This window comes from Sminthopsis crassicaudata, chromosome 6 (genome assembly GCF_048593235.1).
Source record: "Sminthopsis crassicaudata isolate SCR6 chromosome 6, ASM4859323v1, whole genome shotgun sequence".
Lineage (NCBI taxonomy): Eukaryota > Metazoa > Chordata > Mammalia > Dasyuromorphia > Dasyuridae > Sminthopsis > Sminthopsis crassicaudata.
This window is the reverse complement of record NC_133622.1, coordinates 234,165,477-234,192,890: the sequence shown is the minus strand read 5'-3', so window position 1 is coordinate 234,192,890 and position 27,414 is coordinate 234,165,477. Positions and strand designations below refer to the sequence as shown.

The 27,414-nt window shown below is 44.3% G+C and overlaps 1 protein-coding gene across 9 annotated transcripts in view; it reads right to left on the bottom strand.

Moving 5' to 3' along the window:
* The window catches only part of PRDM11 (PR/SET domain 11), a 99,644-nt gene that overhangs the window by 25,676 nt on the left and 46,554 nt on the right, over positions 1-27,414 (bottom strand). For 4 of the 9 annotated variants that reach the window (XM_074275313.1, XM_074275305.1, XM_074275310.1 and 1 more), the window contains exons 2-5: positions 23,745-23,866; positions 21,791-21,894; positions 18,552-18,814; positions 12,343-12,410 (exon numbers count right to left, since the gene is read on the bottom strand). In XM_074275313.1, the coding sequence (XP_074131414.1) occupies positions 12,343-12,410; positions 18,552-18,814; positions 21,791-21,894; positions 23,745-23,866 (557 nt within the window). Of the gene's footprint in view, positions 1-732; positions 5,174-8,528; positions 8,951-12,342; positions 12,411-18,551; positions 18,815-21,790; positions 21,895-23,744; positions 23,867-27,414 lie in introns of those variants that run through there. The other 5 variants (XM_074275309.1, XM_074275312.1, XM_074275308.1 and 2 more) reach the window with 2 other exon arrangements.

The window sequence follows — 27,414 nt, the reverse complement described above, 5'->3', positions numbered from 1 at the left end:
GTGAGATTTGAACTATCTTGCTATATCCACTGCACCATCTAGCTGTCATAGGAGACATTGTATAAATGTTTATAACTCCTTTTCTTCCTTTTCTTCCCTACTCTTCTATGCCCCATATAATGCCTTGTGTTTCATCCAAAGACCTAGCTCACTGAAGATGGAAAGCCTTGTCATCAGAGCTGGTCACTATGGGACAATTTTCTAGCCCATTGGCGGGCACATGGAAGGAACTTAATAGTGATTTGTTGACCAAACAATTTTTGGCCATAGCAACTCATGGTGTCATCTACTTAGGTCATGGCAGGGGGATTTCTATAACCTGTGTCTGGAGCAAGTAACTATGGTAATGAAATCATGGGGCTTTCAAAATCCTATAGCATTATTTTAGCCAGATTCACATTAGAAATGTTCCAGCAGCTTTAGTGTAGTTGATTTGATGCCTTAAAACTGAATCAAGACTTTTAAGGTTCCCTATATTTCGATAGTGCCTTAAGGTATGGAATGGGTACATTATTTCATATCTTTCATAATGTCTTTTGATGTATTTTGAGTCTTCCAGGCATAGCACATATAACAAATTTCAATCCCCCAAATCATTGGAGTCTTTTTGCCTTATTGTTCCAGATAATTGGGCATCTTCTTTCCACAGAAGTGAACCTTTAAAAAAAGTCTAAAGCATCCGATCAAAGATCTGGGGCTGGAAGGGACCTCAGTGCCTACCTAGTCCAATGACCTCATTTTACCATAGAGAAAACTGAACTCTGGGGAAGGGAAGGAACTTGGCCAATGTAAGTCAATCAGATGGTACCAGATTCAGGATATGAATATGAGACCTCTGACTCTCCAGAAAGTTCTCCTACTGTTTCAATCTGTTTTGAAACAATGCTGGTTCTCCCTTACAGAAATTGTGAGTGTGTGAAGATATGAGGACCTTTAGATGTGCTCCCGGAGTCCAGGTCTTCCCCAATGTGATAAATTTCTCCATAATAAATGGACTTCAGTCCCCCATTTTGTGTCTGCCCTGCCATGTAAAGAGAACACAAAAAGTAGCAATGTTTCCTGATTATTCTGAGTGATTATGTGCAAGATAGCAAGGCCATCTTATGGCAGGTGCCATATTGGAGGAAGTCATATCATAACCCTGGAAGGCAGAATGCATGATGGGAGGGGGAAGGGAAAGGGCAGGCAAAAACCCTTAAAAAAATCCGGCTGACTGCCAAAAGTTGAAACCTCACTGGCTATTTCTGTCTCATTTGAAGTTAGACAAATCAATGAAATACCAAAGAGTCCTAGACTAAATGTCTCAAGGCAGACTCAAAGTTTTCCCTCCGATGTTGCTGACTCAGACATGGAGTGGCTCCAAGAAAACTTAATCCATTGTCCTCGGACTTTTCTCTAAACAAAGCAGGTTTTCCAGTCAGGTCCAGAAAGTCCTCAAATCCAATTTAAGAAAGATAAGCCTGGATAGATTCAGTTTGCCGGAAGGCATGAGCAAGGAGTGGTTGAGGGAGATCTCAAAGTTGAATCTTTCTGAAGAAATAAAACTTCTAAGGTAGTTGAATGGGGTAGGAATGAGAATGGGGGAAGGGAGTTTGGGAGTCAGGTGGGTAAAGGTTGGAAGTGGGGAGGAAAGGAAGTAGGTATTTCAAGCACATCAAGGAAAGATTCTCAATCTCCTTCCTGCCCAGCAGTAAGAGGTATATTTTTAAATACATTTTACCATCTCCCACCTGGCAACCTCAAAAGAACTGGTGCTAAAATTTGCATATCTTGCATTTGGGACCTTATATAAAGTAAGTGTTTAATAAATTTGTGTTGACTAAGACCTTATGTATATGTCACCTCCCTAAAGATACCATGAGCTGTTTGAGAATAGAGAGTGTATTTTATGCTTCTCTTTATCAATCACAAAGCCTAGGGAATAGGCTAGATGCATTTTTCATCCATCCATCCATCCATTCATTTATTCATTCATCTAATGCTTTTCCACAGCATTTTTTTCTTTTTTCTTGTTTTATAGCGATTGGGGTTAAGTGACTTGCCCAAGGTCACACATATCATATCCTGATGTCATAGCCCTCTTCCAGAATGAAAGAAAAATAATAACCTCCATTTCACCAATAAGGGAAGGCTGGATTCATTTATTCATTTTATTATTTTCTACATTCACACCATGGTCTATTGGAAAAAGAGGTTCAATTTCCATCCATCTATCTATCCATCTTATGCTTCTCTGTATCCAGAATAACATCAAGAACAAGGACAAGCACATTCATTCATTTTATTGTTTTCTACATTTATATCATGTTCTTTTGGAAAAGTAGCTTTAATTTTTATCCACTCATCCATTGATCCATCCATCCATCCATCCATCCATCCATTCATCCATATCTTATGCTTCTCTGAATCCTGAATGACAGACATCAAGACTAAAGCTGGGCATGTTCATTCGTTCATATATTTCTTAAGTGTTTTACTGTGTGGGATGCATAGCTAACAGTACTGGGGAAAGTACAAAGAGAATTAGATATAGTCCTTGACCTCAAGGAGCTTACAGTCTATTAAAGGGGATCAGATGAATAATAAAAAAATGGAATATTGTGAGTGCACGAAAGGAGTACAAAGTACTATGGGATCAGATCAGGAAGAACTCATTTCCAGTAGGAATTCCTAAAGAATGAGTCGGATGTGAACAGGTATGATGGGATGGGGACAGTGCTCCAAAGATACTTCCTGACTTGAGTGATATTAGTTAAATCTAAATATAGATTTAGAAAGCATTTTATGCCCTTTGCCTTCTTTTCAACCAACTACACTAGTTTCTTAAGGGCTCAAGGACATATTATGGTGAAATGGGTGAGGGTTGGATGGGAGTAGGGTAGGAAGTGAGCACACACCAAAGAAAGAACTTGAAGGCTAAGTATGTTAGAAGTGTTAGATATTTCTTTTTATTACCATTTTAACAAAAATACTTCCAAAGGAAAATTGTTTGTAGGGGAAGGGGCGAGGGGAAGCATAGCCACAGGGTAGGGGATAAGGAGAGTCTCAGCTCAGGTAGCAATGCAATGCTATTCTAAGAGATCAGAGTGGAGAGAGAAGGCTGAGGGGAAGCGCTGAGGCACCTAATGCCTCCTCTCCTACCTCAGGCTTGAGAGCATAGGCTTTATGTGTTATGATGAGTCTGGGAAGGACTCGCTTTTCAGGTCTAGGTGGGCACTGGGTATCAGCCCTGACTCAGGGGGCTCTTGCTTGGGCCAGCCTTTGGGACAGGAGGCCAAAAAGAACATGGGGCTGAATACTGCACATTCACGTTCATTAAAGCCGCCTTTAAACTCTCTCCTTGACACCATGAATGCAGCTTTCATGCCAGAGGCCAAACACCAAAACAAAACCCAGCGAAAGTTATGGATGTGAGTATTTGTACCCTTACACATGTTAGCTTATCTACAAGACAGCTCTGGACAGCCAGAGCAATGGAAGGGGTCCTGATGTCCCTGGAGTGCCAGGAGGAAGGGAAGAGAATCGCTCATCTCAAGAGTTCTCTTGTGACACACTCCTGATATTTGGACCTCTCACAGAGCACAGTAGAAAGCTCCACCAGACTCCTGAGAAGTCTGCTTCCTCAGTGTCAAAGCCAAGGGATCAGGGTCAAGAACAGCTACAGGAAGGTTGACGGGGCTGGGACAAAGGCCAGGTTCTCATCCATAAAGGGTGATACATTCTCCTCCTCTTTTGCTATCAAAGATTGATCTCCTGGCTGGTGGAAAAGAAAGGATGGGAGTCTAGAAAAAAGAAGGCCCAAATATACTATTTTGGCCCCTTGACAAGCCAAGTCAAGACAAGTCACTTTAAACTTCCTTGGGCCTCATTTTTCACAAATGAAACTCAGAATCTCTTCCTGCCTCCCAGTCTCAGAGATGTTCAGAGGATTCAGCGAGACAGTATATTATGAGTGAGCTTTATAAAGTACATCGCATCAGCTTTGGGTAGGCAAGGCTTTAGGGGGATTTCCTTCCATTTCATCCTATATTCCTTCTAAGATACCCTATCCTGCCCCACCAGAGGCAAAAACACAAAACTAAACTCATATAATGGCTCTCTGAAAAGCAGGCTAGCCGGCTGGGCACAGTGACCAGGCAGGGACGCCACCAAGCAGAAGACATGGCCAGCTTGTCTGAATGCTGAGCTCTAACCACCACCCTCTCCCCGTCTTTCATCAGCAGAAACCATGCCTGGGGCCTGTGCTCAAGAAGGTTGAGCCCACCTGCCTAGACCATACGGCCAGTCACCATTCCAATCTCTTTGGGGTGGAAAGTCAGATTTCCCACCCAGACCCACCCAACGTAGGCTGGCTGCCCAATAAGATGAAGACTTTGGGGAGTGACTCACTGAAGCCAGCGAGCACCCACGGGTTCCTGCAAACCTCCATTTTAGGTGGGAGACAAGGAGGAGGAGGTGATGGCTTGGCCCTAGACATGCCTAAGAGATCAACCGAGACTTTCCTGATGATGTCCCTAAACATTATGAATCGAGATGAGGAAACCCTTCTCTGTAATGAAGGTTCCCATGCTCAGGGACAGCTAACCCCTTTCTGTATCTTTTCTCTCCAGCTCAGACAGGTTTGGTTAGAAATGGTGTTTTCGCTTCCGAGATCGAGTAGTCCGTACGGTTGGGATTGGCTCCAGGCTGGGCTCTGCTTGCTGGGGCTCAGGCTGGAGTGGTGTTTCTGTGGTGGCCGCCAGGCTGGGTCCTCGCTGGAGTGCCTGGACTCCATCTCGGATCTCGCTCAGCATCTGGCACATCTGGCTGACCCACCCAGTCAGTTCGGCCATAGCCTGGCCTATAGCTTGCATACTGTCTGCCATGCCCCGGTGGACGTTCACCAGCTCCTGGCAAAACCGTTGAAAGGGCTCAGACTCCTGGGCATGAGAGTGGAAACGATGTTGGTCAAAGCCTGAGAGTGGGGGGCTCTGGGAATGGGCATGCGGGGTTGCCTGGGGCGATGGCTGTGGCACATCCTCTGGCTTTATTTCCACTGTCTCTGACTGGTTGGAGGAGGGCAAAGGTTGGAAGAGAGCCGGCCTGGCCACTTGGGCAACTTCTTCTTGATCTCGATGCAGAGACGTCAGAGGGGGTTGATGTGAGGGTCCAGGAGTCTCCTCGTCTTCATCATCTTGGGAGAGAGAAATCAGAAATACAAAGGATTAGTAAGGCAGAAAAAACTGGTTGTTCCAGAATATCTACTGCCAGGTCTTTCTTATTTCTGCCGGGGACAGGGGATGGTGGTCCTCACAGAGTTAAACTTAATAAGACAGCTGCCTCCCCCACTCCCAGATCTATTATCCTTCCTATATTAGTGTCTGGGACACCCTGATTGAATGGAAATGCAGTCTAGGAAGGAACATCATGCTCTTCAGTTAGGGGCACACCTGGGTAAGTGAAACAAGGGTCAACAACTGTCCTTGGGAACCATTTCCCTGGGGAATATTCTGCTTTAGAGAAAGCACTGAACTAGGGATGAAAATACCAAGACATTCCCAGCCTTGCCATCAATGACCTATGGGACTTTGGACATCTCTTTAGGCATCAATTTCCCCACCATAAAATGAAATGTTAGACTAGATGACTTCTAAGGTTCCTGCCTACCTTGATATCCTATGATTTGTGTTCTAAGGTCCCTCCCAGCTCTGACATTCCATATTCTAAGGTCACTCTAGGCTCCAACATTCTAAGTTCTAAGGTTCCTCTATGCTCTAGCATTCTATAGTATAAGGTCCCTTCTTACTCTGACATTTAATGTTCCAAAGTCCTTCTAAGTTCTGACATTCTATGTTCTAAGGTTCCTCCTAGTTCTGACATCCATGTTCTAAGGTTCCTTCCAGTCCTAAGATGTTGTGTTTGATATTTCCCTTCTAGTCCTGATAGTCCACATATATGTTTACATATATACATATGTATTGGAAGGTCCCTTCCAATTCTGACATTCTATGTTCTGAGATCCCTCTAAGCTCTAAGGTCCCACCTAGCACTGGCATTCTGTGTTCTAAGGATCCTCTAAGCTCTAACATTTTTTGTTCTAAGGTTCCTCCAACCTCTGACATTCTAGGTTCTAAGTCTCCTTCCAGTCCTAAGATGGTGTGTTCAATATTTCCCCTCTAGCCCTAATAGTCTCTATTATATATCTGAAGGTCCTTCCCAGTTCTGACATTCTATGTTCTAGGTCCCGCTAAGCTCTAATCTTCTATGTTCTAAGGTTCCTTCCAGCCCTGACATTCTATGTCCCTCTAAATTCAAACATTACATGTTGTAAGGTCCCTCCTAGCTCTGACATCCTAGGTTCTAAGACTCCTCTAGTCCTAATATGTTGTGTTCAGTATTTCCCTTCTAGTGCCGATAGTCCATATTATATGTTTTAAGGTTCCATCCAGTTCTGATGTCTTGTGACTCCGTTTAAAGGCTTACAATTTTCTGGACTCCAAGCCTTGAGTGGCCATTTACCAGTTTTGGGGGCCATCTCGTGGCCACCGTGGATATTGCAGTTTTTGAAGCCGTGTATGGGACCAGATTGGTGAAGAACAGGAGAAATCACACCTCGGGGTCTACATCCCCACCGCTACCGTTTTCTCGTCACTAGAACAGATCCTGAGACCAGAGGGAGGAGTGAGGAAGAAACACATCAGGCTGTCTTCAGCGTGTGGACTAGGGGCTGGACCTTCACACCCCCTAGTCCACAGGCAAAGGCCATCTAGAACAAGACAACTAGCTCGACGTGTGGTTCCTCGTTAACTGAGAGAGGGATTTCCACAGCAGCAGACTCCATGACCGCTCCGCCATCTTGGAATGGAAAGCTTCCAAGTGGCAGTCAGTCTCAAGAGACTACACTCCCACCCAATCTCACCTATCACCCCAGTGCTGCTCTCATCTCCCTGGGGAACGTGCACACCCACACACACAGTCCTAGCCCCACGGTCGGATCTCGGAGACCAGAAAATCCACGGTCAATGAAGGATGAGGGACCTGCTCTTTCGAATGGGAATTTCATAAGTTGATGGGCAGAGGGAGTCAAGGTTCAGTATCTCCTCTTTGTACCCTGTACTTGGGCAGGGTTGTAGAGTGCTGGCAGCATGGCGGACTGGATGGAGCACTGAACTTGGAGGCAGGAAGGCCTGGATTCAAATCCCACCTTGGAAACTTAATACTTGTATGATGATGGACAAGTCATAGTCATAGCCTCTCTAGCCTTCAACTTTTCCATCTGCAAAATAGGTAGAGTTGGACTCACTGGCCTCTAAAATCCCTTCTTTGATCCTATTATTTCTAATGTATCTTCTACTTGGAAGCCAGCACGGATTCAATTGATCATTCTAAGGAATGACTTTGGACACCATGAAACATGCAGAATACAAAGTGTTGAACTAAGAATCAGGAAGACCTAGCATTTGGATCCTGGACAAGCCTCTCTAAGATTGAGTTTCCTCATCTGTTTAAAAAAAAAAAAAAAAAAAAAAAAAGGGTGGGCTGGGACAGACAGCCGGAAAACTCACATCCAACTCTGGCCTCTTGAACAGGCTCCCAGACAAAACTAAATCCAACCTGGCCCCAAGCCTGCACTCCACTGGCACGGGGCTTCGGACAAGTGGCTCTGGCCTCCAAAAGTCGGCTTCCCATCAGCTGGGCTCCCCATACCCTACACACCCTTGCCCTCACTTCCTCAGTAGCTACTTCAGCTTTTAAAGAAGGTTATCCCTCAGCAAGGATGGTGGGGATGGAACAAGGTGGGGCCCGAAGAATTTGGAAGTCCTGTGATGGGAAGAGAGGCAGGTCCCTGGATGGGCTCCCTCACATGCTGAGCAGTTGCACATGATACCAAAGTCCCAAAGGACTCTAAGAGGCTAGGAAAGGATACTCTGCTCCCCCAAACCCTGGCCTAAGAGTCAAGTCTATGTTATATGCAGGAAGGAATTGTGAGAGAGAGGAAAATATTAGAGAAAACAAGGAGACAGAAGTGAGAGACAGTGGGAAAGTATAGAAAAGAAGGGGAAGAGAGCAAGAGCAAAAGCGAGAGAGAGAAAAAAAAAGAGAAAGAGAGAGAATCAGAGAGACAAAGTAAGAGAAACAGAGAGAGTTAAAGAGAGAGAAAGAGAGAGAGAGAGAGAAGAGAGGGAGGAGGGAGAGAGAGAGAGAGAGAGAGAGAGAGAGAGAGAGAGAGAGAGAGAGAGAGACAGAGAGAGAGTGAGAGAGAGAAAGAGAGTGAGAGAAAGAGAGTGAGAAAGAGAGTGAGAGAGTGAGAAAGAGAGTGAGAGAGAGAGAGAGAAAGAGAGTGAGAGAGAAAGAGAGTGAGAAAGAATGAGAGAGAGAGTGAGAGAGAGAGAGAGAAATTGTAAGGCAGAAAAGATGAAGAGAAAACAAGGAAAAGGCATAGAAACAACAGCCCAGAGGAGGCTAAAAGAACCAGGAGGCCCAGAAAGAAAAGGGAAAAATCAGTGGGAGAGAGAGAGAACAAGGCAGGTTAAAGAAGTGATACTTACAGCTAGTCGAAGGACTGTCCACGCCATTCACATCTGCTCTTGGGAAGCCACGGACCGAGTGGGAGGTGTGCAACGTGGACTCAATGGCTCTCTCATGGGCAGTAAGGATAATGGTAGGGGGGTGGCTTCCACTGCCAGGGCCAGACAGCGACTTCTGCATGATGGCCAGTTTGTCTTTAGTACGCCTCTTCATATCATCCCATCTGTGCTTAATGTCCTTCACTGAGCGGGGGACTTGGCTGACTGAGGTGATTTTCCGAGCTATTCCTTCCCAGATCTTGTCCCTGTCGGCATGGGACAGCCTCATGGTCTCCCTCCCAAACAGGACGGCTTCATTGTGGGTCACCTCAGTGACCAGAATGTCCAGCTCATCCTTGGAGAATTTAGGCTTCCTCTTACGTTCAGTCATGGACGCCATGTTCCTTGGGTTGAATATCCCACAAAGCACAATTGGGTAAATAGAAATCAATGAGGGGTGGGGAAGGGGGGGTCCTGCTCCTACCTACACTGCTGAACTCCCCAAGGGAGAGCTGACTTCATCGCCACTCCTATCTAAGTTAGACCCCCTCTATCTTCCCCCAGCAGATAGAGGGGACAACCAAGTCCAAGAGAGAATAGCACCCAGCTGAATGGTCAGAAGGGCACAGGCAGAAGAAGGGATCTTTATGAATTCTGATAAGAATGCAGGCCATATAGTATCTGTTGGAGGCCCCAAAGAAAAGAATCTGGCCAGAATCCTTCCGATGTACCCCAAGGGCAAAGGAGTCACCTTGGGGGAGCTCCAAGCCCACACCAGCCCTGCGGCCACAAGAACGACGCATGACTTCCAAGGACACGAGGCCCACCAAAGAACCAAGAAAGGGATGACCAAAGGAGGAAGCCGCCTGGCTGGAATTCAAGGAAGGCTTTGGGTGACGGGAAACAGGGCAAGTTGGCGGGAGGCTTAAGTCGGTATTGTTGGATGTCGCATTGGTAAAATGTGGGCACGCCTGAGCTTTCACGCCAAGGTCCACATTGACCAACTTCTCAAACCTAAGCCACATCGGGGAGGTTCCGTTCAGCAAGCAGGCACTTAGGCAGCCTTGAGAGGATGGGGAAGGGACATCCAGCAAGCTCACAGTCCCTGACCTTTCCTGAATACTCATATGGAGACCAGGCTCCTGGGCAATCCTGCTGGACCTTCTACTAGCACCGAGATCTCTACCTAGGAAAAGCTGTTGAGGAAAGCAGTGAAAAGAGAGAGCCGATGTCGAGTCCACAGCTTGGCTCATCTGGAGAAACCATTCTAAAGGACTAGGTGGAGAGATTCGTTCACTCCTCACAGAAACAGTCAGGCACCGCATTTTTTAAGCGCTTACCATGTGTCAGGCACAGTTGAAGCAATGAGTTGGAAAGCAGAGGACCTGGGTACAAAGGAAGTTCTGCCACCTGCTTCCTGTGTGACCAAATAAACTGGTTTCTCACCCTGGCTTTGCCCCTTCTGACTGAGCATGACTGGGTAAGTCACTCACCTCGATTTCGGGACTTTTCCCCCCTCTAAACCTAAAATCCTAATCCTATAAGTCACCTCTCTCTCTTGTAAAATGAGAGGGTTGAATGAAATAGCTTCTAGGATCCCCTCTACGTATGACTCCAAAGAATCTCCACTCACAGCCACATTTGAGGGTACAAGGAGAAAGTGTCGGAGGTTGGCAACCTGGCTCTTCTGAGTGATCTTGTTTCTCTGAAAGCTGACCAGCTCATCCCCATGGAACTGGATACAGGTCTCCTGGCCCCTAAAATTAACACCTGTCGTCCCGAGCCACTTCGGTGATGGCAAGCTATTTGAACACTTGTGAGGAATATTATAGAGCACATCCCTGGTGAGCGGAGCGGGCCGAACACAGGATTCGGACTAAGAAAGATCAGAGTTTGAATCTTGCCTTAGACTTCCTAGCTATGTGACCTTGGGAAAGATATTTAATTTCTCTCTGTCTCAGATTCTTCATCTGTAAGAGTGGGATAATAATAGTACTTTTCCCTGTTGTAATGAGGACCAAATAAGATTACACATATAAGTGAGCGCTGATCTATCCATGCATCTATGTATATATGTATCTATTCATCCAATTATTCATTCATCCATCCATCCATCTATCCATTCACCCATCCGACCATCCATTCATTCAGCCATATAACCATCCGTCTCTTCATTTAGCCAACCATCCATCCAACCATCCATCCATTCATTCATCTATCCAACCATCCATCCATTCATTCATCTATCCATCCATCCAACCATCCATCCATCCATTCATCTATCCAACCATGCATCTATCCATCCATCCATCCATCCAACCATCCAGCCAGCCTGTCCATTATTCTATCTAAATGTCTAGCTACCTAATAGAGCCATACACAGATATTATGAGTTTTGGTTAGTATGCACATATGTGTATATAAAGCTTTACACACCTTAAAAAATCAACATCACGATTATTTGCATGCTCAGGAAAGCAGATAAACAGGGGCATTTTGAAAGGTTACAGAAGGATTTTCTAACCCTTATCATGGATTCATCCCATCGGAGATCATTTTTATTCATTCTGACAGCCCAGAACAGTAGCCATTCCACTGCAGCAGTGCTCCTGAAAGCAGGGAGCTTCGAATTCCCCCAACAGTCTCATCTCATTTGTGTCAAACCCATTTCCTGACCTCTCCCCTCAAATCTCCCTTGCACTTCTCCAGTGGTTCTCCTTCTAGGTACCCCCTGCGCCAGGCAGTCCTGGACAAAGAGCAGCTGGACCACATGAGCTTGTCCACCTCTCACCTGCACACATAGGTCTACACACGTATACATTGGCCACTGATGCTTCTCCCCCAGCCTGAGAGGTCAAGTTCACCGCTCCTGTACCAGACACCATGGCTGTGTCTATGGCACTCCGTGGGTGAATGGGGATTTCTCAGCCTGGTTTGAAATCCTGCTTGAATTCACTTAAGACTCTTGGGGAATATGGCTTTGACACATGGTCTCTAAGAGCCACTACTTCCATCACCCCCCACCTCAGCCATCTGTGGGTATACAGGTGTAGATCAAGGGTTTTAGAATCAGAGGTTCTGGGTTCAAATTTCAGATCTGTTATTTAGTATCTGGGTGAAGAGGGGAAAAATATCATTTGACCTGTTGATTTTGTTTCCTTAGTTGTGAAATGTAGGGGTTGGTCTAATTGCTTCCCAGCCCTGACCATAGTGGCCCAGCCACAGCGAACATGCTCCGAAAGATACGAGGAACCCAATGTACGCGACAGGGTACTAAGTTTCAGGACAAAGATGGCGTTCTCTTGGTGACAGATGTGATTTAGGAATGGTTGAGAGGCTTGGGGAAGTACTGGTGAAGCAGAGAAATCCACCCACTGCCCTTGTCCACAATTTCCCAGAGTCCAGTCCCACCCAAGCAAGATACGGGCAGGAGGGCAGCCCATGGCTCTGGAGAGCTGGGTGGAGGGCCTGCCCCATCCCTGGTCCCAAGAGGCCTGAGCCTCCACTGCCTGGCAGCAGCCTTTCAAGGAAAACCTTGTGGAAAACCAGCCATGGGCCAATTTCCTCTCTATTCTCAGGGTTCCCATGGCATCATAGTCATTTCTTCTGACCCCTTTGGCTGGACAGCGGCAGGAAGTCAAGTCACACTGAGTGAGGTATTTCCAAAGCATGGGAAAAGATGAGAGGATGGAGGCTACTGTCCTCTCTCCATGGTCACTCCCACCCACGCCCCCCACTCCCTGACTCCTTCATTTGGGGGGGCGACAAAGAGGCCCCATGACAGAGCAGGACTCACCTCATCCAATTGGCTTTGGTTTCATCTGTCCCATCGATAGACTTGTAATGGTTGTTCTTGTCAACAATCTGGAAAGGCAGAGAGAGAGAGAGACTGGCAAAACCAGGGCAGAACCGTACCGGCCAAGCTGAGGGCGCTTCCTCCCTTCTCTCACACTCAGAATGGGGGAAGATCTCCCCTCTCACCCTCCCTCCCTGAGCTCCACGGGGCCCTTTCCAGTACCCAGCATGACTCCATGTTCTTATGGGAGATGTCAACGTTCTAAGCCCTTCTCCAGATGAATGAATGAAAGAATTTTGTTAAACCTTTGCTATATCTCCAATCCAGGCAACCAGGTGGCACAGTGGATAGAGTGTCAGGCCCGAGGTTGAGAAGATCTGAATTCAAATCTGAAGGAGATCACTGACTGTGACCCTGGATGAGTCACTTAACCCTGTTTGCCTCAGTTTCTTCATTTGTAAAATGAGCCAGAGCAGGAAATAGCAAGCCACTCCAATATCTCTGCCAATAAAGCTCCCAAGTGGAATAATTAATACCTGAATAACAACAACAATATGTCTCCGATTCCTGCACTAAATGACAGAGATGGTTAAAAGAAGAAGAAGAAGAAGAAGAAGAAGAAGAAGAAGAAGAAGAAGAAGAGGAAGAGGAAGAGGAAGAGGAAGAGGAAGAGGAAGAGGAAGAGGAAGAGGAAGAGGAAGAGGAAGAAGAAGAAGAAGAAGAAGAAGAAGAAGAAGAAGAAGAAGAAGAAGAAGAAGAAGAAGAAGAAGAAGAAGAAGAAGAAGAAGAAGAAGAAGAAGAAGAATGGGAATGGAGGTGAGTGATCTGGGTTTGGGTCTGGGAAGTCCCAGAGATGTTGAGTGGTCACAAGGAAGCAGCGATGATAACATAAATCAGCTTTTATACAGTGCTTTAAAGCTGGCAAAACATTCTACCAATATTATTTTATTCAATCCTTATAATAACCCTGAGAAGTATCTCCATTTTATAGATAATTAAACTGAGACAGAGACTCAAGGATTTTCCCAAAGTCATGAGGCTAGTAAATATCTGAGGGAGGAGGTTAAAGTTGTATTCAGATCTGCCTGATTCCGAGTCTGAAGTTTTATCCACTGCCCCACCTCAATGGCAGATCAATGATCTGCCAACAGTTAAGAACCTGAAAAATGGGGAAATGGGATGTTTATGTGGACAGTAAAGAGATGACAGTGTTAGATAGGATATGACCCCTGACCTGGCCTAAACCCAGTTATAGATAGGACAACTAATGCATGCCAAGAAAAAAGCAATCTGCCAGCTAATTGCCCTCTACTTTCCCATCTGTATGATGGGGATGGGAATGGTATAAAGCCTAACTTCTAAACAGTTCTAACGTTTTCCTCCTTTATTCATAAATATGCTCCCAGCTGCTCTGAAGGCCAGTGATATGGGTCTCCCTGCTGCCAGTCACACGTGACACTCCAATTTCTAATGCTGCATTTCAGACAAGTCTCCCAATCTGGAAATATCTCCTCCTCCCTCCCTATCTTCTGGCTTCCTTCTGATCTTGTTTCAGTTTCCCTTTCTCCAAGAAGCCCTTCCCAATTCCCCTTAATGCTGGAAGTTTCGTCTCAGACTTTCTCGGAGTGATCCCGAATGTTTCATTTGTACCCAGTTGTTTGCATTTGCCCTTCCACAATTGAACTCCTAGAGAGCAGGGACTGGTTTTCCCCCCAATAATTAGCACAGTTCCTGGCACACAGAAACTTAGTAAAAGCTGGCTTACTTGACTCTTTCTTCAGCGATAACTGCAGGGTTGGAGCGTAACTCTGGACAATGGTGTACACCAGCTATGGGTACCTGGGAGCTTGGAAGATATCTGACTTGAACAGGACAGGGTGACTTATTTGCTATTCCTTTTTTCCTCTTAAAAGGCTCCCAACATGGCTATGAGTAGAAACAGATGCTCATTTACCCAAAGCCTTCTGGGTAGGGAGACAATGGCAGCAAAGGTTCTGAATGCGAGGTTGGGGGAGAGAGGCTGGAACTGAAACAAGACCTTGGAGGGAAGTGAAGATCACAGGGTCATTGATTGGACCTAGAAGAGGCCTGAGGAGGGGAATCATTCATACTTCTCCTGTCCTTCCTCTTGATAACATAAAAAATTGTGGAAAGGTCATGATGTAGTTGGTGATCCCCCAGTTAGCTACTGGTCATGGATCAGACAGCCTGAACTGGTGTCCCACCTCCCCAGGGCTTTGGTAGTAATGTGGCCCTGAGTGACTTGCTTTACAGCACTGGTAAATGGGATAATAATCTTCCTTGACTTACAAGGTATCCTAAGGAAAGTACTTGAGAGACCTGGGGACACTATGGAAATCTGAGGTTTTGCAGAGCTCTGTGCTATGATCGGAAGCGCTCCAGATTGAGAGTCAGGACACTTGAGCTTGACACATGTTGGCTTTGCGACTCTGGACAGGTCTCTTGCCTTTCTCAGTTTCAGTTTCACCATGTGTGAAACATGGCGATACTCACAATTCTTGCCACACTGGGTTGGAAAGAAAGGGGTTTAAAGCATTCAACCTCTCTGTGACTCAGTTTCCTCCTCTGTAAAATGAAGGAGCTGGACTCAATCACCTCTAAGGTCCCTTTCAATATGAAACAACCCTAATTTTATGTCACAAATGTGACTTTTATTATTGTTATTACTATCAACATCATCATCAAGTAAGCATTTGAGAAGCTCTTAAAGAGCACAGCCCACTGCTCTTGTAGCCCCTTTCCCTGATGGTCAGTCCCTCCTGGACTTATTCACCTTAGTTTGGTGAAAGATCCAGGCCAGTCCCGCTCATTTTTCTTTCCTTTCTGAGAGCTTCTTTCTCCAGCATCCTTGTCCTGACCTTTCAACTTTCTCCCAAGTACTATCTTCCCCCATTTGAATGCAAGGCTCTATTTTCTTTAGGCTGATATTTGTATTCCCTGCTTAGATGGTACCCTGTAGGCACTTAAGAAATGTTTTTTAAGGGGCAGCTAAATGGCTGAAGTTAGGAGGACCTGAGTTCAAATCTGATCTCAGACATTTAAAACTTACTAGTTGTGTGATCCTGACTAAGTCACTTAACTCCAATTGCCTCACCAAAAAAAAAAATTGCTTATGGAAATATGTTTAAAATGATTGTGCATGCTATTGTGTTGGGGATGTGTGAGATAAAGAAGGGAGGAGGGAAAATTTGGAACTCAAAAGTTTATAAAAATGAATATTGAGGAGTAGCCAGGTGGCACAATGGATGAAGCACTAACCCCTAAAGTCAGGAGGACCTGAGTTCAAATCTGGCTTCAGACACTTAACACTTTCTAGCTGTGTGACCCTGGGCAAGTCACTTAACCCCAATTGTCTCAGAAAAAACAAATAAACAAATAAAAATGAATGCTGAAAACTATCTGTATAGGTACTTGAAAAAATAAGATACTCAAGTGGAGAAAAAAAGAAAAATGTATTCATCCTCAGAGAAGGAATTGATGGTGTCTGAATAGAGACTGAAGCATAACTTTTAAATTTTATTTTTCTTTATTTTTGTCTATATTTTCTTTCATACCATGATTAATATGGAAATATTTTACAAGACTATACATGTATAACCTATATCGATTTGCTTGCCTTCTCGGGGAAGGGGATGGAGAGGAAGAAAGGGAGAGAATTTAGAATTCAGTTTTAAAAATGAAGGCTAAAAATTGTTTTTACATGTAATTGGAGAAACAAATAAAAAAGAGGAAAGAAAATTGTCTATATATAATTGGAAAAATACTATTTATTTTTTAAAAATAAAATATATTTAAAAAGAAATGCTTGTTGACAATAAAGGTGAAGCTTCACTACAGAGCAGAAAAGCATTGTGATATGGGGGAAGGAAGAAGATTAGACTTGGAAGAAGAATGGGTTGAAATTTGGATTCTGCTCCCTGCTAACTAGATAAATAAGTAAGTAAATTAGAGCTAGATAGATAAATCTTTGCCCCCCACCCCCACCCCAGCCCCTCTGGGCCTGTTTCCTTCTCTATGAAATGAAGGGGCCTAGACCAAATGAGCTCTCAGGTCTCATCTGCTCCAGCAACTGATATTGGGAGGCAGGTGTCGGGCTTTGATTCTTTAGAGAGATCTTTATCTCTCTGAGCCTCAGTTTCCTCATTTTTAAAACAAAGGCAGCCATTTCCAAAGTCTCCATTTCACAAGGGTTGTTGAAGGGATCCCACGAAATAACCCTTTCAGCTCTGATATTCTGTATTCTAAGACACTGCTGGCTTGAACATTCTATGTTCTAAGATTTCTTCTAGCTCTGATATTCGGTGTTCTAAGGTCTCTTCCAGCTCTGCGTTCTAAGGACAATCCCAGATCTGACATTCAGTGTTCTAAGGTTGTTCCCAGCTCTGACATTCTGTGTTCTAAAAATCCTCCCACTTGTGGCATTCTTTGTTCTAAGTTCTCTCTTATCACTGGCATTTGATATTCTAAGATCCCTACTAGCTCTGACATCTGTGTTCTAAGGTCCCTCTTATCACTTACATTTCATATTCTAAAGACACTACTGGCTTGAACATTCTATGTTTTCTTCTAGCTCTGATATTCGGTGTTCTAAGGTCTCTTCCAGCTCTGTGTTCTAAGGACAATCCCAGATCTGACATTCTGTATTCTAAGGTTGTTCCCAGCTCTGACATTCTATGTTCTAAGAATCCTCCCAGCTCTGACATTCTATGTTCTAAGAATCCTCCCAGCTCTCACATTCTGTGTTCTAAGGTTCCTCCTAGCTCTGACATTCTGTGTTCTAAAAATCCTCCCAGTTCTGGCATTCTTTGTTCTAAGTTCTCTCTTATCACTGACATTTGATATTCTAAGATCCCTACTAGCTCTGAGATTCTGTGTTCTAAGGTTCCTCCTAGCTCTGACATTCTGTGTTCTAAAAATCCTCCCAGTTCTGGCATTCTTTGTTCTAAGTTCTCTCTTATCACTGACATTTGATATTCTAAGATCCCTACTAGCTCTGAGATTCTGTGTTCTAAGGTTCCTCCTAGCTCTGACATTCTGTGTTCTAAAAATCCTCCCAGTTCTGGCATTCTTTGTTCTAAGTTCTCTCTTATCACTGGCATTTGATATTCTAAGATCCCTACTAGCTCTGACATTCTGTGTTCTAAGGTCCCGCTTATCACTGATATTTCATGTCCTAAGAATGTTCTTGGCTTTAACATTTTACATTCTAAGATTCCTCCTAGCTCTGATATTCTGTGTCCTAAGGTCTCTTCCAGCTCTGTGTTCTAAAGACAATCCCAGCTCTAACATTCTATGTTCTAAGGTCCCTCCATCACTGAATTTCCATGTTTTGTCTTAAAATCCCTCACAGCTCTAACATTCCACATTCTAAGGCTTGCCCAGCTCTAACATTTATATCCTAAGGCATCTCTGAGCTCTTGCTTTCTATGTACTTAAGATTCTATCAGGTCTGCCATTCATCCTTTGTACCTCACCACCAGAGCACCGCTGCCAGAGGGATCTCCTTTCGGAGCTCTGCTTTGCCCTCCCTGCCCATACCCATCAGCTTGTCTCCCACACCAGCTTCGTCACTCCATCTCCCCTTACTCTCTTTGACTAAGATGTCCAGGTTTTTGCCCCATCTTCCTGGCACAGGTAAGGGTTTCTATTGGGAGACCTAAGGAAAATATGAAGCTTTGCTGCAAAGAGTCCACTATGTCCTCCTGCTTTAGGCATCTTGCATCCCAGAAAGCATGGAAGAAAGAGGAAATGCAGAGAGCAGTAGCATATCCATCCAACTCTGACATTTTTGGTTCTAAAGCCATTTTGTTTGCACCAAGCAGGTCTTGTAATCCAATAATATGAGCTAAGAGGGATCTTAGAGATCAATGACTCTAACCCCCTCATTTTACAAATATGGAAACTGAGGCAGAAAGAAGTCAAATAAGTTGCCCAAAGTCCCAGAGATAATGAATCTGGATTTGAACCTAGAGTCCCTAAATCCAAATCCAGTGTCTTTGCCAGTGTACCACCATGTTTGCTAATGAATTTTCCTATTGCAGGGTGAGCTCCTTAGCCACTGTGGACCTCTGTGGGCACAGTAGGATTACTACTTCCCACATCTCTTATGTTAAGGAACTGAAACCTAGGCTCTCTGGCACTGAATCCCCTCAGGGAGGACCCACGTGAGTAACAGAGGGAAGACTCACCAACCAGGAGAAGAAGCCGGCCGACTTATCCTGTGTCGAGATCTGCCCTTCGTATGGCCCGAAGATGTGCCCCTTGGGGATGACCTCATTCATGCAGCGAACGTCGTTCTGCCCACTGGCCTCCTTGACCACCTCCATGCCAGGCGGGATAGTGAGGGCCGCTCGGTCAGGGATGCCCATGGGCACGGGTGTGTCAGACACAAATACGGGGGGGCCATGGTTGGGGCATTCATCCACAAAGTATTCTTGGCAGGACTCACAGACTGCAAGGGCAGAGGGTAGAAGGAGGGAATTAGCTTTTACAGCAGGCACTTCTCCATGGCTTCACCTGGCTGCCAAGGGAGGGATGGCAGGGACCAAACAGCTGGGTGTGGGGAGGCAGCACAGTAGAGTGTATAGCACCCTGAGCTTCAATTAAAAAAAAAATCAGTTCAAATTTCACACCTGATCCTTACTACCTGTGGGATTCTGGGTAAGACACTTAACCTCTGCCTGTCTCAGTTTCCTCATCTGTAAAGTGGGAATAATAGCTTCTATCCTCCCAGGATTGTTATGTGGATCAAAGGATAGAATATTTGTAAAAAGCATTAAGCACAGTGCCTGGCACATAGTAGGTACCATAGCAATATTAGTTATTATTATTTTTGTTGTTGTTAGTATTGTTTAAATCAAAGAGTTGGATTTACTCTAAAGCTGTTATTGGGGTAAATTTAGATCCTAAATATCCTTGTTTCTTTCTTTGGGATTTTGGGTAACCTCGTTGGACCTCAGTTTCCTCATCTATAAAACGAGCAGGTTAAACTCAATGTCCCAAGGTTCCTTCCAACTCTAAATTTATGATCACCTCCCATAAGAAGGCATTCCCAAGCCCCACCACGGCCAGTTCCCTCCCACCCAAACCACAGCACATTCCACTACATTCTATTTATTTGCAGTTAGTTTGTAGGCATTTCTAGAAACAATTGCTCTCTACTCCATTCGAGTCAGCTCTCTGAGGGCAGGGATTGGTTCATTTTTATTATTTGTATCCCCAACACCTGGCCCACATCATACATATAGTAGGTACTAAATAAAGTTTTATTAAACAATGGCCAACCACAATTCTAAGGATTCATAATTAAATATGTCTCCCAGCTCCTGATGGAGAGGTGAGAGACCCAGAGCCTGGATGGGAAAGCACATTTCGTGGAGGCGGCCAATGAGAGAATGTGTCTGCTTGCTATACACGGTCATTACAAGGATTTTGTTTTTGTTTCTCTCTTTTCAAAGAGAACAGAAATAGGAGGGATTTTTAAAAATAATAATAAATAAACCAATTCTTGATGACTGATCTATGGGCCTTCCCGTTATAATCTCTTTTCCATGATCTCCTTTAGCTCTGAGATTCTTTATCATCAGGCCCCTTCCAGCTCTGACATTCTATGTTCCACAACCTCCTGGTTCTAACATTCTTGGCTCTAAAACCCCTTCCTGCCCTGACATTTCATTTTTCAAGCCCATATTCTATGTTCTAAGGCTTCTTCTGGCTCTGATATTCTATGTTCTAAAACTTTCCAGCTAGGACATTCTATGCTCTAAGATCCCTCCAACTCTAATATTCTTGGTTCTAAGACCTCCTCTAGCTCTCATATCCTGTGTTCTAAGGCTTCTTCTAGCTCTGATATTTTGTGCTCTAAAATTCCTTCCATCTCTGACATTCCATTTTCCAAGGTTCCTCTAGTTTTCCTATTCTGAGTTCTAAGATTTCTTCCAGCTCTGATATTCCATGTTCTAAGATCCTTTCTAGCTATGATATTCTATGTTCTAAGATCCCTTCAGGGTCTAATATTTTTGGTTCTAAGACTCCTTCTAACTCTCATATTCTATATTCTAAGGCCTTTTCTAAGCTCTAATATTCTCTCTTTTACATTTAAAGGAAGGCAATTCCAAAATTCTGAATCCATGCCATTTGAGATCAGCTAAAGAAACACGTGGCAGTTAACCAATCCATCGAAGAAGAAAAAGCCCAAGCAGAGACATGGTACCTGTTGTCTGACATTTAAAAGGTTATTATGTACAAGAGAGAGCAGACTCACTATGCTTGGACTCTTATTAGAAGCAATGGGCACAAGTTTCCAAGAGGCAAATTTAAGCCTGATGTCAGGAAAATCTTCATAATCACAGCTATCCAAAAGTGCTCCCATAGAAGGTAGGGAGCTCCCCGTTCAAGCTAAGGCTAGATGCCCACTTCTCTGGTATTTTATAATGCAGTTCCTTGTACCAGATATGATGGGTTCATAGGGAAGCTAGGATGGGGCCATAGTGCATAGAAAACTAAGTTTGGAGTCAGAAAGATTCATCTTCTTGAGTTCAAATCTGGCCTCAGATACTTACTAGCTGTGTGACCCTGAGCAAGTCATTTTATCCTGTTTGCCTTAGTTACCTCATCTATAAGTTGAACTGGAGAAGAAAATGGCAAGGATCTTTGCCAAGAAAGCCACAAATGGGGTCACAAAGAGTCAGACGTGACTAAAAAACAATCGAATAATGACAGCTTTGACTAAAAGCCCTTGGGGTTCCTTTTACCTCTAAGGTTTTGTAATTAAAACATTCTCTAAAGCTAGAGTTGAATGGTCCCCTTTACCTTCTCTTTTCTGATACCTTTTCTCCTCCTACTGCTAATGGCTTCCCTCTGTGATTACTGCCTATTTATTTTGAAAACACCTTGGAAGGACATGGTTCTTTACAGGTTTCTTCCATTAGACTGTATGCTCCAAGAGGGCAGGGATTGCTTTCCTGACTTTATTTGTATCCCTTGACTTAGCCCAGTGTCTGCACATAGTGAGCACTTAATAATTGTTGAATTAGTGATTGATTGACTTTTTCTATCATCACTCTGCATATGGAAAACTGGCTCACTTGTGCTTTCATTGCTTGAGAACTCATGGAAGGACCACAATTCCAGATTGTCTCCTTGACATGGTCTCTGGCCCCACTCAATCCCTCCAAATGTTCAGGCTCAGAGAGGGAGTTGGGAACTCTTCGGTTCCTCAGTTCGGTCTGAGTCTCTTTTCTCCTATCTCCTAAGGTTCTAAGGTTCTATGTTCTAACAATGGTTGCCAATGACTACCACCTCACTAGAACTTGCTTAAGCATGTCATCCTATTCCAAACTTGAGATCCCTCCTAACCTCTTTCCCCAGTGGGTGGAGGGACACTCATAGAAAGGGAGCAGGGAATACCAGCCAAGGCCCTACTTACACCAGAAGTCTACTTGCTGGAAACTCTTGGTCATGATCAGCTCTCGCTTTCCCTTCGGTTTCTTGGCTTCCACTTCCATGGATGAAGGGTCAGGCCTTCCGGAGCTGGGAAGGTCAGGCAAGGAGACAAGGAAACAGAGAGGAGAAACTTGGTTGGGCCAAGCACTAAGGATAGTAAGAGAAGCTAGAGGCTGGGATGTCTATCCTAGAAGGGCATCCCCCTGCCTCCACCCCCTCCAGGTCTTGGCCTAGCTTCCCCATCACTTTCAGTGACCCAGTTAATTAAGCTGTTGACAAGATGGGTCCTGTGTGCTCTGCCTACCGTAAATGTCTACCGTAAATGTCCCTTGGCTTGGTCAAGGACTTCCTAGATCTTTAAGCTAATCGTAATCCTCTATATGGCCTCAGTGCAAAATTGGACACATGTAAATATTAAGGCAATATGGGAAGAGTTGGGAGAATGGGTTCAAGCCTTGGCTCTTCCACTGTGTTCTGGGAGCTCTTTGATCTTAGGGTATTCCCTGAGCTCCTCTGGGTCTTTTCTTGATTTAAAAAAAAATTAGGAGAGGAAGAGTATGAATGACATGATCTCTAAAATCTTTTCTAGATTTCAATCTATGATGTATGATCTCTCTAGCATCAACATTCTATGCTCTAATATCTTGTTTGTAAAATTCTAGGTTCTATTTTCACAGACTCTTTTTGGCTCTGACCTTCTATGTTCTGTCTTCTAAGGACCAAGTTATCTCTAACATTCTATATGCTCTCTTCTTAAGTCTATTCTGCTCTAATAGGTATCATCCATTCCTTACATTTTATGTTCTAAGATCCCACCTAGTTCTAGAACCCATGTTTTATGTTTTAAGGGCCCTTCTAACTCTGACCTTCTATGTCCTGTCTTCTAAGGGCCAAGTCATCTCTAACATTCTATATGCTCTTTTCTTATGTTCATTCTGCTCTAATAGGTACCATCCACTTCTTAAATTTTATGTTCTAAGGTTCCATCTAGTTCTGATCCCATGTTCTATGTCAGGGGTTCTCAAACTACAGCCCTCGGCTTAGATGCAGCCCGCTGAGGACATTTATGCGGCCCACCGGGCTATGGCAAATGGGCTGAGGGGCAGAGACAGAGTGTGAGCTTTTGTTTTTACTCTAGTCCGGCCCTCCCACAGTCTGAGGGACAGTGAACTGGCCCCTATTTTAAAAGTTTGAGAACCACTGTTCTCTGTTCTAAGGGCCCTTCCAGCTCTGACCTTCTATGTTCTGAATCGATACAACTATTTGGCTGATATCTCAAAGAGATCAAAGAGAGGTCAATCTAGCAAGGTTTTTAGAGAAGCTCTTTTTGTAGTGTCAAACCAAACCAAACCTAATCTGGAAACCAGGGGATGGTCCATTAAATTGGGGAATGGGTGAACAAATTAAAAATGTAACAGAATACTATTGTCCCATGAGAGATGTCAAAGAGAATGGTTCCATTTGAACCCCATATGAACAGAACCAGGAGAACAATATATTCAATAACAACAATATCACAAAAACAAAGTACTTCGAGAGTCTTAAGAACCCTCATTAATGCAATTTGGACCCATCACTACTCTAAGGGAGCTTGCTCCCTGCCTACTAACAAAGAAGTGGATGGACTCAAGATGAAGAACGAGACCTGCATTTCTGGACATGGCTAATTCAGGAATTTGTTTTGCTTGATTATGCACATGTTACAAATTCCAGTGAAGAGGAAGAAAAAAATTAAATGCTTATAAATTTGCAAAAACAAAATTTGAAAAGAAAATCTAGGTATTCATGGAAATTCCATATTCTATGTCTGAAGGTCCCTTTTGTAATCTCTCAAATCCAATGGTTCTTGAGGCTTTTTTCATTATAAATGAAATGAACCCACCCAGATACTACCCCAAATGCCCTCTCTGGCAGCATGATGGGAGGAGATGCCTTACCAGGGCTGGCCATACTCCTGGTCCTGTCGGGGTGAGCAGACCTCTGTCTTCACAGTCACCATCTCCCCCATGGAAGCCTGGGTATGAGCCAAGCAGGCCTTCAGGTTCTCAGTCATTCTGTTCTAGGGACAGGGGAAAAGGAGATGGGGGAAAGCAACAAAGAAGGAAGGGGAGAGGGGTGAGTGATGAAGCAGGCAGGGTTGGGAATGGCTGGGGGATAGGAATCAGTTTCTTATTACCCTTGAAGCCAGTAAACCCTGGCCATTTCTGGAGGAAATGCTAATAACATCAATGACAAAACAGTTGTATTTTGGCCAAGAGGAAATGCCATTTCTACCCCAAGCCGGTCTTGGGGTTGCCTGAAGCCATGAGAGACATGGGATTGGAGGCGGAGTAGGCATGAAGCAGCCTAGGCTAAGTAGGAAGTCCCTCAGAGACATCAAGGCCCAGTGGTTGGCCCGGGTACAAGGAAAAGTTGCCCTCAAACATGCCCCCAGTCCAGATCATAGAGTGCATGGCCAAGAAGGCTCCACTCAGTTCCTGAGCATGTAGCAGAACAGACTAGAGAGGGGATAAAGACAAGGGGGCAGCCTTAAATTCAAACCCACAACTCTGCGTCTCTTTTGTGTCCCACCAATGGATACTTATGGTTTCAGGATCAAGAGTTTAATAACGATGATGATGATGATGTTGACGACCATAATCATAATAGCTAGCATATATGTGGCCTTTAAGTTATATTAATTTATTTTATCCTCAAAACCTCCTGGGATATGGAGGGAAAGTAGATATTGTTATTATCCCCATTTTACAGATGAGGAAACTGAGATACAGAGAGGGTAAGTGTTCTAAGCCCAGGGAAACACAGATAGTAAGGACTAAGACTAGATGTGAACTCTTCCTGAGTCCAGTTCCACTTTGCACCTAGATGCTTTAGCTCTGAGAGGGACTAGAGATCACAGAAGAAAACCCTCTCATTTCACAGGTGAGAAATTTAGGCCCAGAGATGCTAAATGCCTTGTCCAGGGATAGAGAAGCATTTACAGGAGGTTGTTCAAATATTGTTGGAGCTACATGGTCCCAGTGGTTAGAGAACTGACCCTAAGGTCTTGAATTCAAATCCAGTCTTCCACACTGGGACAAGGTACTTTAACTACTCGGACTCAGTTTCTTCAACTCTCAAATGTAAATGATATCAACACTTCTCTCCCAGGGTGCTACAGAGATCCAACATGATATCTTTAAGGAGCTTAGCCCAGTGTTACAACACAGTAGGTGCTTAATAAATGCTTATTCTGAATACCAGATTTCAATGCTCCTTTATGTATTATAGACAAATTTTGCCAATAAGCAAATCTCCCTACCTCTCCTCCCCAATACTCAGAAATATGAAGGGAGCTTTTTCTTCCAAAAACACCACCCAACATGGCAATCATGACTGAAAGCACATGCAATTTTCTGCTATTTCTTAACAAAAAGGAATAAAGTGTGCTTTGCCTTCAATCCTCCAGAACCAACCTTCGCCACTACTTTTAATCTGAATTCTGTGGTCTTGTTTGCATTATTGTAGACACTGAATGTATTTTCCCCTGTTTTTTCTTTCTTCCTCTGCATCAGTTCAAATAAATCTTTCCATGTTTCTCTAAATTCTTCATATTCATTATTCCTTTGAAGGGGAAAAGGGCTCTAGAACTATCATTAAATCAGTTTGGAAAAACTGATAAGTCCCAGTGTGGAAATTTCCTTCAACTACACAGAGAAGCAACTCCTCTGCAGCTTCTAGTAGCTGAACTTTGTCTGGTCTGGGACTTCTTAAGCTTTTTCCACCCATAATCCCTTTTCACCAAGAAACTTTAATGCAAACTGAGTACAGGGGTATGTAAAAGAGTTACACAAATCAAACACTGACTGATAATAAATCCACATTTTGCAGTTCCACATTTAATTGAGACCCCGTATGAGGCTGTGACCCACAGTTTAAGAACTGCTGACCAATCAGTTTTCACTGAGCACCTACTAAGGCTCTATGTATTCCCTGGGGATACAAAGAAACAAGGGAACCAATCCAAGATGGAAAAGTTTACAATGTAATAGAGTAAGCAACATGTAAACAAATGTATCAGACTGTATACAGAGTGACTAGGAAATAATTAACAGAAGGAAGGCACCGGAATTGAGAGGTCAGGGAAGTTCAAGGACTTGCCAGTGGTCATGTGGCCAGAGCAAAGCATGAACTTAGGTCTCTCTAGCCCTCTCCCCCCTCCTCCAGGCAAGTTGTCTGTTTATAATATCCTCCTCCAACTCCTTCTCCTTCTCCTTCTCCTCCTCCTTCTCCTTATCCTCCTCCTTCTCTTCCTCCTCCTCTTCTTCCTCCTCCTCCTCCTCCTCCTCCTCCTCCTCCTCCTTCTCCTCCTCATCCTCCTTCTCCTCCTCCTCTTCTCTTCCTTCTCCTCCTTCTCCTCCTTCTCCTCCTCCTCCTCCTCCTCTTCTTCCTCCTTCTCCTCCTTCTCCTCCTTCTCCTCCTCCTCCTCCTCCTCTCCTTCCTCCTCCTCCTCCTCCTCCTCTTCCTCCTCCTCCTCCTCCTCTTCTTCAACTTGGCTGTTCCTTGAGGTTCAGTGATCATTCAGTCCATTCATTCTCTCCAGTTTCAGGAACCGTTTCCCTCTCAGTCCCTGGGCACCCAGCTAGCCTAAGAAAAATGCTGCTGTGGATGTTCTGAGGCAAATGGAGTTTTTCTTTCTGCCATTGACCTTCTTAAGATAAAAATCCCAGGATGGGATTGTGAATTATGGATAGATTAGTCGCTTTTTTTCAATTACTCAATCCATCAATTGAAAATTGTCATGTTCCGGGTATTGTGTTAAACTCTGGGAGACCCAAAGAAATATGGGGGGGAGTCACTGCTCTCAGATATTTCTGAAACATTTTCCAAAATGATTAGATTAATTGAGCTCCATCAACACGGTATTAGATTCATTTCACAGACCCTCCAACAATAGCTGTCTCCCTCTTTGCCCATCCATGTGAGCTCCTCCTCTCCCTACAAAGTATAAGTCTCAGGTAAGGCAAAGGTAAGAAGGTAGGGGAGGAGACAGTGCACTTGAAGGGGAGAGAAGAGCTTTGAGTTTATATGTAGGTTGCACATCCCTGATTGCCACCGCCAGGGCATCTCCCTTCCCCCAGGTGTTTAGTCCCTCCTTTTAAGGCCCATTGCTTGGAAATGTCTCCAGGATCCTGTAGCCTCTTTAGGAAACGTGGGGTTGGATTCAAAGCCAAGCCTGAGGGATGGGCCACAGGCCACCGTCTTCCATCTTGTCAAAGAAGACTCCCAGGACCTCAGACATAAAAAGTCATTCCTGCAAGCCTTGCCTGGTTATATATATTTCAAAACAGCCAAATCTCTTTTAGCCATAATATTGAGATCCCCAAACCCAGCTAGGCAGCTGGCTAGCAGCCTGACTCTGGTAAATACAATAACGCTACATCTTATCTCCTCATCTCCAACCTTCTTTATAGTATGCAAAGCATTTCCCTCTGAAGCAGGTAATGAAGGCAATATTAGTCCCATTTTACAGAAGAGAAAACTGAGGCACAGGGCAGAAAGTGGCTTGTCCATTCATTACATGACCATAGGCATGGGACTCAAGTTCCAATCTCAACTCTGATATAT